The 16,690-nt window shown below is 41.1% G+C and overlaps 2 protein-coding genes across 2 annotated transcripts in view; both read left to right on the plus strand.

The window, feature by feature from the left end:
- The window catches only part of LOC134211490 (uncharacterized), a 709,859-nt gene that overhangs the window by 230,399 nt on the left and 462,770 nt on the right, over nt 1-16,690 (plus strand). The window lies entirely within an intron of this gene.
- LOC134211491 (odorant receptor 82a-like) lies at nt 4,705-6,723 on the plus strand. Its single transcript, XM_062688384.1, has 5 exons — nt 4,705-5,095; nt 5,641-5,800; nt 5,872-6,307; nt 6,368-6,520; nt 6,577-6,723. Exons 1-5 carry the CDS (start codon nt 4,780-4,782, stop codon nt 6,625-6,627), a joined length of 1,116 nt encoding a protein of 371 aa, XP_062544368.1. The 5' UTR covers nt 4,705-4,779; the 3' UTR covers nt 6,628-6,723.

Consider the following 16,690-nt stretch of genomic DNA (forward strand, 5'->3'; position numbering starts at 1 on the left):
AGAGTTGCTGATTGACATTAGCTTCCCTATTACTATCAATGTTGTTAAACAACCGTGATTTTTAATTTTAATTCCGCTTCTTTTTTATTTTCCTTACGTTAAAGAAATTATGACGCGGGCGCTTATTACAAGATGCAAATGAAAAATCGATCACTTTGAGCGATTGATTGTTTACCCTCGCGAAGCATGAACAATTGAACAAGATAAGGAAATGCTTATACTTTTGTATGGAAGTTGCATATGTCACATCACTTTCTATGGTGAATCCCGATCTATGTTTCTGATTACCCCACCCAACTAACACAACTTCCTTCCCGTGGTAATTGTCGAGATGCAGAGGTATTCTCGGTCTCTAGTAGCAACAATAACCACACACAAACATTCCTTCCCTTTCCCAACTTACTGCAAGGACTTGGCCGGTGCCGTTATTGATCAACATTTGCGAGCTGCTGAAACGTGCGCTTCGTTAATAGATGGTAAATCCCAACCACTATTCTCTTGGATCGAAGTGCAATTCGCACCAGTTCTGATCAATCACGGAATAGCAACCATTGATATGTACAGTCAGTCTAAGCTAAGCTAAGGTCAGCTAAGCTAAGCTAACTCCTTGATTTGGAAATTTCTGCACAAACCCCTACAGGAATTGCTCCGAAAACTCAAAAAAATCATTTGAGAACTCCTCAAGATTTTTTCCTGAAATTATCTATAAAAAAATATAGTGGAAGTAAATTGAATAATAAAGTCTTCTAGCACTAAAACAATCCGTCAAGACTTTGGATACCGTGTGGGACCGAAATCCGTACAGCACCGAAATCCGTCCACCTCATGAGATATCTATAAATTCAAGAGGGTTAAAAGTAATTAATGTAGACATAATTTATCTTATTCTGTTCAGATACTTGGCAATAAGCTTTTAGGGCATTGAAATGGAAAGAAGCAGGCAGGAAGCAGAATTCTCACTCATATGAATAAAAACTTGCGAGTGTGAGTGTGATTTTTCATGTTCCCCTGTGAGGAAGCATTCTCACACAACATTTTTATCCGGATAGAATGGCGGGTGATAAATTCGTGAGCGCCGGCTCACCGGATAATTTAATTTTACTCCACAAATTTTCCTTCTCGTCGCCTCTCCAGATAAATTTTACAACTAGCATATTTACAAAAATCTAGGACCGCAATGGGAACAATTTTAAAATGTTTAGATTGCCCACTTTAATCACGCCACCACATGAACTGATTGAAAGCAAAGATAAAACTGCTGTATTGAACCTTCTTCTAGTTTGTCGATGGGATCGCTCCTCAAGGTGCGTATCGAACTATTTACAGTGGTAGTTTAGTCAATCAGACTGCTTCAATTTAAATATTTAGTTAAAAAATAGCTGTACCGATTTTGATTCTTTGATTCGAAAACGGTGGACTTTGACCACGGTGGACGGGTTTCGATTCAGGAGTAGTTGATTTTATTCATTATTTTCGTAGTTTTTAATGGGTAAATGTGACTTACTTCAAAAGTAGAAGCCTTCATGCTCCTGTGTCAATAACAAACGTTTTATTTACATTCGATTCCTATTTTCTAATGACTTTTTCATATACTAAGGTGCTTAATTGTACGGATTTCAATGCCCCACGGTATTACTCCAGGGATTTCTTAAAAAGTTTCTTCGAAAAGACTTCTTCGTAGGTTTCTTTAAACATTATTTCGAATTTCGAAGGAATTCCTGCAAGAAGTTCTGAAAGAATTTCCGGAGAATGTTTTAAAGGAATTGCTGGAAGAAGTTCTGAAGAAATTCCTCAGGGAAATTACGTAGACAATTTTTTTTGTGGCTTTCAACCCCCCCACCCCCAATTAAGATTTTTCCCATACAAATCATTTATTTATGTGGAGCGTGAGAAAATGGCAGACCCCCCCCCCTAAGTGTTTACGTTATTAGTGTACGACCCCTTATGCAATATCAGGAAGAATTTATTTAAGAAATTCGTGGAATAATTGCCGAAGAAATTTCTGACCACATTGCTCAAAAATTTGAAGAGTTGCTAAACAATTATTGAAGAAACCCTCAATAAAAATTTTTAAGAAATCTCGGGAGGAATGCTGAAGAAGCTTCCGAATAAATTCCCTAAAGAAAAAGTCTCTGAAGGAATTTCTAACGAAATTTTCTAAGGAATTCCTGCAACATTTTTTTTTCGTACGCATTCCATAGGGAATTTCCGAAAGAAATTCTTAAAGGATTTTCTAAAGAAAATTTAAAATGCAATTGTGAAGGATTTTTTGGAAAAATTTCGAAAGAATTTTCCGGAAGAAATCCTAAAGTAATTTCCTAAGCTTTTTTTAACTTTTCAGAGGAATAACTGGAGGAATTTACAAGGAAATATACCAAGTGGTTTTGCCAATCATATTGAAAAATTAATTTCAAAATAGAATTAGTTACAATAAAAAAAAACTGGAAAAGCATTCACAGTAGAGATTTAATTATTTTGACAAATTGGTTTGCCGAATAAGTTAACTGTCCTAATAGCACAAATTAAAGAAAACAGATTAAATGAGTAGCCTAGTTGATAAAAAAATATATTGTCAAGATAATTAATGTGCAACTTAACTTGAAATTCCTTAACTGTAATGGTTTGCCTACACCCGTGCCAGTTCCCATACAAATGGGGGGCGCTTTGGGCATGTATTCAAGCCTTCACAAAAGCTTATATACCACAACAAAAATAATCGACGAGTCACGTACAGGTTTAGGTGCCCGACTGAATAACTTAGATGAATTCTAAAGATCAGTTGAACATTTTATGTATTATTCTACTTAGTAGATTAAATCTAATAGATAAAGCCTCATTCAAATTCACAAACTGATTCAATAACCAAGACAATGTATGCCACCACACTAACTTAGAAACACCATCACTTGAGGTAGATTCGAAATTGAATTCTGACGAGTTCCACCTTAACATCATTTATGAACTATCATAAGACGAGTTTAGTACTCCCTAGCAGCACACATATTTCACATAGGTTACTGCAACTTATATGTGACCAGATTCAGTCACAATCAAGTTGCTGCAATCGTTTTTGTCTAACTTGTACTGCTTGTGGGACTAGGTACCTAGTACCTATTCCAATGAATTCCCCACGATGTATGGCTTTACATATACGTATTTCGTCTTCAACTGTTAGGCCTTCTTCAGTGTCTCGTACTTTACTCGACTCAAGTTAATTGATTTTTTTATTGCGATTAGTCATCGGCGTGGCAAAACCATGATCGGCGGAGCACCGACCAAAAATGGTCGGCGGTGGCGGCGTTATTAAAACCACCGGCGCACAAGGTCTAGCTAGCGATGCTTCCTTGCGACCCATCGAAATGGCTTGGGCTTGTAGATGCTGGACTCCACCAAAAATCGTTGATGGTGAAGACGCGTCAGCAACTCTTATAATTTATTTTTTGGACGCAGCTAGCGTTTGATTCTGCACCAATCTGATTCTAGTGAAATAATAATGCGAGCTTGACCTTGAGCTTGATTGACTGCGCGTAGTTGCTACTCCATTATGGCCAGATCAGCTGTTCTTGCACAGAGAACCAACAGATGTTTGCTTGGGACTAGCACTAATCTTCAATGTACAAGTACTGGTGAGCTCATTTGTTAGGCCATACTGGCGCCTGCCACGTCAGAATGCAAGTCGATGTAGAGAAGGGGGAGGAGATGATGATCTTATCACTCGCCCACTGCAAGCCGAATATACCTCTGCACTTGCCACGAGATCATAGGGAATTTATTGGAATTTTTGGGTTAGGTTCGAGAGGCAGAGATTCGTCTTGGTTAACGAGCTGCCAATGTTATAGATAGAAGAAAGCAACTGATCGAATTTCTAATTTGATGTATGAAACGAGCTTTTTCGTTCATTTCCAATTCTAGCAGCTACTGCGTATGAGGCAGAAGCACTAGCCTTATGACTACCAAGCCCGTTACCTAATGAATGAATAGTGCGCGTTAAAAACAGTTTTTGGTCTATTGAAACAAGTCAAGTAGCTTCTTCTTCTTCAATGGGTCTACATTCCTACTGGAACTTGGCCGGCTCTATATCCACCATTGAATGAGTATATATCTGTTACACGCAAAAAAAAGCGTTCCCGAATTCGTGAACCAGCAAAAATACACCGTGATTTAATTCATGGATTCGGGAACACCAGTCACGTTATCCAGAACGTTCCAGAAAACGTGACTGTATTCCCGAATCCGTGACTGTTGTTCACGAAAAAATACACCGTGAACTGGTTAGTTCACGAATTCATGAACGCTTTTTTTTGCGTGTAAGTAGCAGCAAACCTATATTAGGATGAACCATTTCGTTTTCAAGATGAAAATTCAATGGAATAATATTGGATTATTCATTCCAACAACATTAAAACTCCCACGAGGTTCAAGGCCACTTTCAAGGAAACTGCAAAATTATTAGAAAACTTCCAATTCACCTTAAATCATATCCCCGCCTTCTATCACCGATTTAGAGCACGTTGGTTGCACGTTCAAGGTTGATACTGCAATTATATGCTGTCGAAAAGGACTGTCGTCTGGGTCCTAATTTCTCACGTTCAGCAAAGACTGCCATCGTTGGCGTCTGTGCTTGGATCAGCAAATTTCTGAACCACCATATATAAAAGCAGCTTCTCGAGAAGTTTTTCTTCTTAGGCGGCATCGAGTGGACAGAGCACGAAGAAACAGCGCCAGTGTGTTCGACAGCGCAACGACTCTCGGTAAACTAGAGCATAGCTGAAGGAAAGAATGGCCAAACTGGTCGGATGGGGACGCGAAAAGTTTCTGCGGGTGCAACTCTCGTGCCTGGCCCTGATTGGAATACAACGGAACGAAACTGTGTCAAGCCGGGCGATTTTCCACGTTTGTTTAATCACGATGTTGGTCATGGAGCTGGCGTCGACTTGGTTCGCCCTGGAGCATGCCAACGACATCGTACTCGTGTGCGACTGTTTGGGCCCGACGTTTACCGTCTATCTGGGCCTGGTCAAGCAGTGCTGCCTCAGTGCGAATCGGGTCGAACTGTGGAACATTATTGATGCGCTGGAGCGACTGAAGAATTATGGTGAGTGAAGTGGAGCGTGATTTTTCCGGGGATTTGTACACAAGAGAGCTGGAAAGTCTTATTTTGTTTTCTATTTTCGAGAATCAATGGATTGGTATTTCCGACATGGTTTCTCATTACGTTGATGCGGGTTTTTTAAACCAACTTATGATGTAGGCCTATAGAATTCTTCATTAGGGTTTTATATTTAAGTGCAGAGATGTGTTTAGCTGTCCATGTAGTCCATTTAGCTTGAAACAGTTATGACTATTACAAAAACTGTTTATATCTGAATGGTGTTTCGTCCTTGGACGATGACAAAGAAACATCTTTTTAAAGCCCATGCAGTTGGTATTTTACAAACTTAGTGTCAATTTATGAGTTATGTTTGAATGTATGTAGTTAGTCACCAACTCAGATTGAGCCTTTCCAGCATTAAACAACCTTATCGGTAAAATTCATGATTAAGTGCTTATACGCTGAATTGTTTGATGAAAAGCCGAAGTCGGAAATATAATTTAAGTTTGCACCATTGTTGAGGGAACACTAAAATAATTATTTTTCAGGCGGAGCCATCGAAGTCCAATCAATACAGAAAAACAATAAAATTGATCGGATTCTGCCAACGGCCTATCTGGTGTCAGCGATGTCAACGGGCTCATTGTTTATTTTTACGGCTGTGGTCAAAGGACTCTACATGGAGTGGAACTTTCCTATTTCTTTGAGGTACCTATACATGCGTAAAATGTGTCATGAATGAACTTTTACAAAAACACATTTATTTTATTTCCGGGCAGCTTTCCATTCGACACCAGTCATCCGGCTGTGTTTGCCGCAATCTTCATTTGGTGTAGCATAGCCATTTACTTCGTTATTTTCTGCTCTGTATCCAGTGATGCCACGTTTGGTGGTCTGACTTCGAATGTAGTCGTCCACTTTAAACTATTGCAAAACCGGTTTCAAGATGCTACGTTTGCCGACGAAGACGCAAATTTGAAATACCTCATCGAATATCACAAAATGTTGCTTGATCTATCCAAGCAATTAATGTCATTATTTCGAATGATCATAATCAATAATTTATTAGTTGCTTCGTTACTGTTGTGCATTCTAGGATTTCAACTTGTGATGTTTTTGGGATCATCAACTGTCATAATTTATCTCGCCTATATATCTGCTGTTGGGATTCAAGTCTTCTTTTTCTCATATTACGGGTCACATCTATCTCATGAGGTACTGCAAGCACTTATACAAAGTTTTTAACAAATTATCAACGGTTCAAGTTTTGTGCAGAGTGAATCCGTTAGTAATGCAATATACTGCAGCAACTGGTACGAATCATCACCCAAAACCAGACGAATAGTGCTACAATGTTTGATGCGAGCCCAAGTTCCGGTCAACACCAAGGCGGGGTTCATGGTCGCTTCATTGCCTACTTTTAAAGCTGTAAGTGAGATAAATTTCTAATTCCATTTCAAATCGTTACATTTTTTCACTTGCAGATTCTCAACTCCGCTGGTTCTTATGTGGCCTTGTTGCTATCATTCACATAGAAATAGTTACTCGTTCTAAAACACATAAGCGTAACAGAATATGAAATTCTGCGAGAAACGAAATGATGGAAGAACATCCAATGAAAAAAGCAAAGTAAATTAAAGAAATTAGACGCGAAACAATTGTAGAAGGGAAATATTGAACCTAAATATAAAACCTTTAATCATTTCTGATTAAAATCACTGTTCAAAATATTTATTATTATTTTAAGTAATTATAATCACAGATGAACAATCCGGTCAGTTTGTCACCTATTCATAATGGATAATAATTTTACGATTCTCACTCCACAATGTCCTGCATCCTGACTAGCTCGGCAACCCCATAACGATCATATGTGTTGTGGCTTTGTACGACTATCCTCCCAAGTAAGCAAGCCATATAACACCGCAATGGACTGTTTCCTGTTCCAAAATTCCAGGAGGGCATTATCATGTACAACCGGGCATGCATAATTGTGCATAACGACTTTGGGCTGGTTGTTGGTGGTTAAACCGTGCTGCTCGTAAAACGGCACAACAGTCTACCAGGTCTACCCGCACTCAGTCTGGAGCTCTAACCACAAGAGTGAGATAAACGTAAGCCACAACACGTGAATGTTGCTTCTACTGCTGCACCTGCATTACAACACGTGTGAGCATAAAAAAAAGTCCTTCTCCAAACAGTGCGACCATCGAAACAGCACCTAACCCTGCACTGATGATGGCAATTGCGGCCTTGCAGCTTGTTGATGGCGGCTTTTGGTGCGGTAAATGTCACCGGAATCCACGGCGTTATAATTAATCACAAATCGTTGAACAATTGATTAAAAGTGAATTTTCATAAAGCTCTGTCGTTTGTCTGACAAGATGCTTTGGATTTTTGTTTCTCTTGATTTGTTTTTAATCAAAGACTCAGTACAGAAAAGATACGCCTCCAGTGCCAGCAAAAGCTAAGTCACTAATCGTTTCTAAAGAAGACCTTGGGGAATGTTATATCAAACTTAATAGCATATAACAGTACATGAAACTTTTTTATTCATCTACTGAAGAAACATCTATTTACGTACGAAAATTTCCGGAAATCATTCGTCACATTGACGAAGCGTGGGAACTTCACATACGGCACATTCTCAACCATAAATTATTCGATGTGACTTAATTAGGTGCACTGGCACAGCATGATGCCGAAACAAACAAATCGTCCAATAAAACATGTCCTCGCAAATTGATCAGTTTAGTGTTAATCACTGATACGTGAGTGGTCGCATGCATCGTTTGCCGTATCTCATTTTCCCGGATTAAATCATTAGCACGTACTGCACTGCTACCATTTGGCAACGGCTACGATAGACGTGGCTCTCCGTCCATTTGTGCGAAACGTGAATTTGCTGACAACGATGCATTCGGGGAGATAATGCAGAATTGCTGGTCAACTGAGCACAGAATATCATTCGAGTTATGGTGCTATCGTTCGCTGCATGGTCACTGAAAAGGCTCACGGCTCTGGTTCTTTCTAAAATATTTACTAGACGAACCAACCCAATATTGCCTGAGGTGTCAATTGAGTTGATTACAGCGCTGAACTCGCGAGTCTAGTATAGTGAGCTTGATGGATTTCTTCAGAATTTATCAGTTTATTGTAATTGTTCAACTTTTCCGAATAGTTCAACGAAAAAATCTTGCGGATCGGATAACGCTTTCGCGAGTCATATGTCTATAAAGGGAGGACAATATAATTTTTATTTATTGGGTATTCATTCCAATTATAACATGCTCATTAGGGTGATTCAACATCGATTTTGTAATATCACGCTCGTTTGATTCTGTCTAATATACTGAGTAACCTCCGAAATTTTAGCTGGTTTGGATAAAAACTGACTTAGCACAAGCCGTTTAAGATTTGTGTGGGGGGAGAGCGAATATCACATTCCTTGTGTGTTTGCGTTTGGGTTAACCCTTAAAAGGCCGGGACGACAGTCACCTCCTTCAAAGTGCTCGTTCTCAGTAAAGCGTTGACCGAATTTCATGACCCTGGACTTTTCTCAAAGCGGCTTTCTTTTGACTTAGGTGCCGCCCCGCGTCCATGAGTTTCGAAAATGTCTGTGTTTTTTCCTTATTTTTTGCTATGATAGCCAATTTTCTACAGTAATCAAGTGCAATAAAGTTCTATCATCATAAAATAAAGCAGATACATGAAATATATCAAGTAGAAGTGATTTTGAACGTTTCCAAGTTATCTGACTACTGTGATTACCGATATTAAAAGCCATATTCCTGATCTAAGAGTTATGGTCATATTTCATAAGATCTGATCACGAAATAAACCAAATTGTGCCAGACAGGAGAGATCGTTTATTTGATTGCAGCGTTGCACTCTAGATTGATTTCAGTTCGAGTTAGATGACTTTCTTCAGTACTCATGAAAGCATTGCATTTTGAGAAATTTTCAACTTTAGGACAATCCTCACGGAATCCAAATTAAAAAGTATGCGTGTTTTCAATGGCACACCACTCAATACGGATTCAACTCACAACTGTCATTTTCATTATTTCACGCATGCTGCGATGCAGCAAAGCAGGAATATTCAAATTGAGAGTTGTGCGTTGCTTCCGTATTGAGTGGTGTGGTGCGCCCTGAGTACTTTACAATTTGGATTTCGTAAGGAGGCAGCAGGGACTATGTCCAAGGGCTTGACGATCCCTCCCCAGGCCATCTGCGAGTTGTGGCACCTGCCTAGGATGTGGTGGGGTTTGACAGTGGGCCCTGTTAAACCTCTATAAAAAGCTGCATGCATCCGCAAGTAGGCTCCGCCAAAGCGACCGTGTGCCGCTCAAAGCGCACAAGCCCAAGTCCTGGTGTTAGGTGGGACGCTAAACAGCCCTGACACGACGGCCCTCCGACGAGACAGGAGGTTGGCGCAGGTCCAATAAGCCGCCTTTAAAAACAACCATTACGAACGACATAGAAGATAATACGACTCGATACAATCGGCAACGACCTAGGCGACGAATAAACGGTCACGATTGGAAGCTTGGAACATGGAACTGCAAGACGCTAGGCTTCGCAGGTTGCGACAGGATAATCTACGATGAATTACATCCCCGCAATTTCGAAGTCGTAGCGTTGCAGGAAATCTGCTGGACAGGACAGAAAGTGTGGAAAAGCGGGCTCGAGCAGCTACCATCTACCAAAGCTGTGGCACCACCAACGAGCTGGGAACCGGCTTCATAGTGCTGGGAAAGATGCGCCAACGCGTGATTGGGTGGCAGCCAATCAACGCAAGGATGTGCAAGCTGAGGATAAAAGGCCGCTCCTTCAACTATAGCATCATCAATGTGCACTGCCCACACAAAGGGAGACCCGACGACGAGAAAGAAGCGTAAATGCACAGCTGGAGCAGACATACGATGGATGCCCACTGCGGGACGTCAAAATCGTCATCGGTGACATGAACGCTTAGGTAGGAAGGGAGGAAATGTATAGACCGGTCATCGGACCGGATAGTCTGCATACCGTATCGAACGACAACGGCCAACGATGCATAAACTTTGCAGCCTCCCGCGGAATGGTCGTCCGAGGCACTTTTTTCCCCAGCTAGAAAATCCACAAGGCCACATGGAAATCACCTAATCAAGTAACGGACAGTAAATTCTTCACCGACATCACGAACGTACGCACGTACCGCAGTGCGAATATTGAATCCGACCACTACCTCGTTGCAGTATGTCTGCGCTCAAAACTCTCGACGGTGTACAACACGCGTCGGAGTAGTCCGCCGCGGCTAAACATTGGGCGAGTACAAGACGGTAGACTAGCCCAAGACTTTAAATAAATATAAACGGATATAAACGGAAACCTTCTTACAAACGAGCGTGAGGTGATCCAAAGGTGGCGGCAGCACTACGAAGAGCACCTGAATGGCAATATGGCAGACAACAGTGGCGGTATGGTAATGAACCTAGAAGCACGCGCGCAGGACATGCGACTTCCAGCAACGAATCTCCAGGAAATCCAGGAGGAGAATTCAGGCTGAAAAACAACAAAGCCCCAGGAGTTGACCAACTACCAGGAGAGCTGTTCAAACATGGTGGTGAGCCACTGGCTAGAGCGCTGCACTGGGTAATTACCAAGGTTTGGGAGGATGGGGTTCTGCCGCAGGAGTGGATGGAAGGTGTCGTGTGTCCCATCTACAAATGGCGATAAGCTGAATTGTAGCAACTACAGCGCAATCACATTGCTGAACGCCGCCTACAAGGTACTCTCCCAAATTTTATGCCGCCGACTAACACCAATTGCAAGGGAGTTCGTGGGGCAGTACCAGGCGGGATTTATGGGTGAAGACCAGGACCAGGTGTTCGCCATACGTCAGATATTGCAGAAATGCCGCGAATACAACGAGCCCACTCATCATCTATTTATCGACTTCAAAGCCGCATATGATACAATCGATCGGGACCAGCTGTGGTAGCTAATGCACGAAAACGAATTTCCAGATAAACTGATACGGTTTATCAAGGCGACAATGGATCGGTTGATGTGCGTAGTTCGAATTTCAGAGGCATTCTCGAGTCCCTTCGAAACGCGTAGAGGGTTACGGCAAGGTCTTTCTTGTCTGCTATTCAACATCGCTTTGGAGGGAGTAATACGAAGAGCAGGGATTGACACGAGTGGTTCGGTTTTCACGAAGTCCTTCCAGTTGTTTGGTTTCGCCGACGACATTGATATCATGGCACGTAACTTTGAGAGGATGGAGGAAGCCTACATCAGACTGAAAAGCGAAGCAAAACGGATTGGACTGGTCATCAACACGTCGAAGACGAAGTACATGATAGGGAGAGGCTCAAGAGAGTTCAATGTAAGCCACCCACCACGAGTTTCTATCGGTGGTGACGAAATCGAGGTGGTTGAAGAATTCGTGTACTTGGGCTCACTGCTGACCGCCGATAACGATACCAGCAGAGAAATTCGAAGACGCATAGTGGCTGGAAATCGTACGTACTTTGGACTCCGCAAGACGCTCCGATCGAATAGAGTTCGCTGCCATACCAAACTGACTATCTACAAAACGCTTATAAGGTCGGTAGTTCTCTACGGACACGAGACCTGGACGATGCTCGTGGAGGACCAACGCGCACTGGGAGTTTTCTAAAGGAAAGTGTTGCTTACCATCTATAGTGGGGTACAGATGGCGGACGGTACGTGGAGAAGGCGAATGAACCACGAGTTGCATCAGCTGTTGGGAGAACCATCTATCGTTCACACCGCGAAAATCGGAAGACTGCGGTGGGCCGGGCACGTAGCCAGAATGTCGGACAGTAATCCGGTGAAAATGGTTCTCGACAACGATCCGACGGGAACAAGAAGTCGAGGTGCACAGCGGGCAAGGTGGATCGATCAGGTGGAGGACAATTTGCGGACCCTCCGCAGACTGCGTGGTTGGCGAAGTGCAGCCATGGACCGAACTGAATTGAGAAGACTTTTATGTCTGGTAATAAATAAATAAAGGATTTTCATTAAATTTAATTTCACTTAAGGTAAATTTATCATCTTACTTACTCACTTACCTGCTTGTGAATCTTAATAGCCGAGTAGACGATAATATCAACAATCAATAACTGCGGATCATTTGTGATTCCAGTTTCGTAAGCTATGGACGATCTTCGGTACCCAGAAATGAAAACTTCGCTTCGGTACGTAATATATTGTTGCCCCTTTAAACAAATGTTAGTCCTGCTGTCATGGCCACATTTTTGTAGGTTGCTTTTGCTTCAAACAAATATTGCATTTTTTACAGAAGAATAGACTACCGTGCAAATTTGTCCAGGTAGGGTAACCGTACCAATAGTGGAGGTATTAGTAGATCCACAAAAGAAAATATTTTTTTAGAAATTGATAATTATGGGAAATTTACTGCTTCATTATCTTAGTCAATAGATAAACTAATAAATTTGCTAACAAAAATGCGATAGATGTTATTTGACATCAACAATTACCAAATATTGCTTGCACCACTATGGGTACACTGTTCCTTTAGTGGCGGTAAAAATAAATTTTGGTTCCTATAGTGGTGTTATCCATTGGTTTCTTATGAGACTCGCCACTATTGGTACAGGTGCACCACTATAGGTGCAAGGGAGTCAATTTTGTTAAGGAAAATCATTGTTTTCTATAGTTTTTCAAGCGAAATCTTAAGGTAAGTTGCATTTAAAAGGATATTTAAAGCACGACGCATCAACTGAAACCATCGTAAAGTCTATAAATATGATAAATCTCATTAAAACCCCACTACCTCCACTATTGGTGCTATCTCCACTAAGGGTACGGTTACCATGCCAAACCAAATGCTCACACGTCCAATTGTATAGAAATTAGCGAAAGCACAATCCAAAACATCATTCTTGCAGCTTTTTTCACACCCCAAAAAGCTCTTTCTTGCAGTGGAGATAGACACTATAGGTTCCATAGACGAGCTGAGGCGAAGGCGAGTGTAGCTAAACGAACTGTCGGTTAGTGTAGCCAAACGAGCATGACGTCACGAATGCAAACCAAGCTATGCTCCAAAATAGTATTTCAACACATAAAATTGATAACATAAATGTTTACAGCTTTTTGTGATATTTTTCCCTCCTGACTGGCACAATTTAGTCTATTTCGTGATCAGATTTTAAGAAATATGACCATAACTCTTAGATCAGGAATATGGCTTTCAATATTGGTAATTACAGTAATCAAACACGCCACATACGGTAAGTTATCGTACAGACGTTGACAACCTCAACACCACATACACTGGTATTCTGCACACAGTAAAGACAACACTTACGTTTAGAAAACAATCCCGCCATACTACCCGTAACACTACCACTGATACCATCGGCCAAACCCAACAATCGCCATGATGGATATAACTCCATCTGTTTTCAATTTTTAAACCCACCGTTTAGTACCGTCAAGTTGTGTATGCGTTGTGTCTATGTGCAGTGAATATTGTCTTCTAATTAATTTTTAATATCAAATGTTTAACGTAAGTTTCTTCACATGTTTGTATAATGCTAAGTAATGTTCTGATGACCATCAATTTTAAAAAATTTAATATTAGGCAACTACAAGAAACTCTAACTACCCAGTTAAAATATTCATTTCGTATGTAACGAGAGTCGGCTGACAGCGTATGTTTAAGCAAATGTTCATGTTAATGTGTCCATGTTATAAAATGTTTAATGTTTCTAGTTATCCCTTGAAAAAGGCCCAATACACGGGACCGAAACGTCGGGCTATACCAAACTAGCCGTCTTAATTAAATTAGACTGAAAAAGCCAACGTCAAAATATCCATCCTACCAGTCGCAATCTCCTACAATTATGAGCATGAGCATGATGGCCGTGCATTTCGTAGTTGCTATTCCGTGAACGACCATAAAAATCGCAATTGCACAGGGAGCCAATGGATGGAAGCATAGGATTTGCTCTCCAACCTCAATGTGCACATTCTGAGAACTGTAGTATTTTTGGATAGTCGATAGCGGCGCTGATCACGTCCTCACGGTCATCGGGGATGGAGAGGAATTGATGATGTAGTCACTCGCCTACTGCAAGCCGAGAACACTTCTGCACTTTCCACAAACTCATGCGGAATTTTATTGGAATCTTGGAGTTAAGGTTTAATGGCAGAGGTTCGTCTTGGTTAACGGGTTGCCAATGTGATAGTTATGAAAGGATGTGTAATATTCTAATTGGATGCCGAAACGAACTATTTCGCTCATTTCGAATTCTAACAGTTACCTGCTAGAACTAATCAAGTTGTATGTATAGGGATAGAAGATGAAAACGGTATGAAAGCCCATTTCCAGTTCTAGCGATTGCTAGAACATGAGAAATATATGAAAAGATACAAAGTAGGAACCCACGACCTCCTGCGTATGAGGCAGAAGCGGTAGCCATATGACCATCAAGCCCGTTAGTCGCAATCTCCTACAATTATCAGGAAAAATTAAGAACAAAAAAGTAAGAAGAAGGAAGAAAAAAAGTTGAGCGAAGAAGAAAGAAGGAACAGCGAAGAACAAAGATGGGAGAAGAAATAAGGAAGATGAAAGAAGCAAGAAGGAAGAAAGAAACTTCATTTCTCAAGTTTTGCTTCTTACTTCCCATTCTGCCTAATGGCCATTCGGCTCAATGACCATTCGGCTTAATGACCTTTGGCCTAATGGCCTGACACCAAATTCGTCGACAACCTCAAATCGCATCGCATTTATTCCCACCTCGGGACCAACATCATCTGGACTGTACCAGCCACAAGTACTTAGTTTTGATAGAGTTTATGATCAGCTCTGTTCTTTCAGTCTCCCGTTTAAAATGCACGAAAGCTTTTTTCCACTGCTCTGCTAAGTACACCAATGATGTCGATGTCATTCGCAAAGGCAAGGAACATGTAAGACTTATTGATGATGATGGTTCCTTTTCTCTGCACAGCAGATCTACGAATTGCACCTTTAGAGCTATGATGAAAAGCAGATGAGAGAGCGCATCGCACTGCTTCAATCCTTCTAATGTCACGAACGAATGTCCATCCATATATTCTGATGGTTTGGATCCATCCAGCATCGCATGAATTTGCCGAAAAGTCATGTTCTAACATTATATGCCACAGTTCGTTCCGTTTCACTGCGTCGTACGCTGTCTTGAAATCAACAAACAGATTATGAGTCCGCAAGTTCAATTCCCGGAATTTATCAATGATTTGTCGCAAACGGACGCAGTCTTCTAAATAGAATTCGAGAGATTACCTTGCAGACGGTATTGGAGAGTGTTATTAGATTATTAGCACAATCGAGTCCGTGCCCTTTCTTGTAGATGGCATATGAGGCCATCAACCCAGCTCGAAAGCATTTCTTCTCCCTCCCAAATAATTTTAGTCACTTGATGGATTTTTTACGTTCAGCTGGTCACTCTCAACTTTTAGAAGCTCGGCCGGGATTCCGTTCTTCTAAGCGGCCTTGCCGTTCTATAGCTCTCAAACAGCTTTTCTCAATTTGTTATGCGTTGGTGTTCCACTGCTTGTCCATTATTTTCAATCCTGAGAAGCGTGACAATATAAATTTAAGATGTTTAAAACAAAAAACTCGTAAAGTGGAAGTTGAATTAAAAATCACCAATTCTTAGATGATGCACTTCTATGATTATTTTCTTTAAAGTTTTGGTAAGCCATATAACTCATACACGAATATGACTTAAGCAATTTGTTAAATATAAAAAATGCTGGAAATCCTCTCTGCATCGAACCTTGTCGAACCAAGGAAACCTCTATTTTGGAGTAGATTGGTTCAAGGTAGGAATCTCCATTTTACTTATTCAGATCAAGAAAAATACAACTCTAAGAGTGGGTCTGGGACCTGGTGGAGTTAGTTTAATACAGCTCTGAAGTAGGTGGGGGAATTCAGAGATTAAACCTTCCTCTTGTGTTTGTTAATGCTCATTGCTGAGCGTGGAAACATGACCTTATATGAGGTTTTTTTTCGCAGAACGGTGTCCTTGCAGGATTACCACCGCTTGTCGGAATTTTGCTTCCGCAAACGGGTCCAACGAAGATATGGGTCCAAGCAAAGACCGTAACGGAGTCACTAGGTACAAATAGCGCTGAAAAACACTGTTGAAATAAAAATAGCTTTGGATAGTATGAAAAACTTCCCTCGGCAAATATAAAATTGAGCCGCACACCGCACAAAAGTACAATGCGGTCTGAATGCACAATGCGCTGAGAAAGGTTAATTGAGTATCTATTTCCAGCCCACTTATGCATTGAAGTCTTGAAGACCATTGTATTCAAGATTGCACTCCGACGAAAAACTTTGTTCTCTGCCCGAAGGCCTTTTATTATTATACCATCTTGAATGACCAGACAAAAAGTCGCGGAGAAAACATAAAACCCGAATGATTAAAGCAAATAAAGTTGCCTATTCATTGCACGGCACCGAACCACCCTTCCATTGTTCAGCGAGGTAACGAAACCGCCTCCGGGGAGGATAAGATGAAGCCCAAGAAAAAAAAGTTTCCTCATCGCTGGAAGACGATTTTCAATCCTTCC

This window comes from Armigeres subalbatus, chromosome 2 (genome assembly GCF_024139115.2).
Source record: "Armigeres subalbatus isolate Guangzhou_Male chromosome 2, GZ_Asu_2, whole genome shotgun sequence".
In the NCBI taxonomy this organism is placed as follows: Eukaryota; Metazoa; Arthropoda; class Insecta; order Diptera; family Culicidae; genus Armigeres; species Armigeres subalbatus.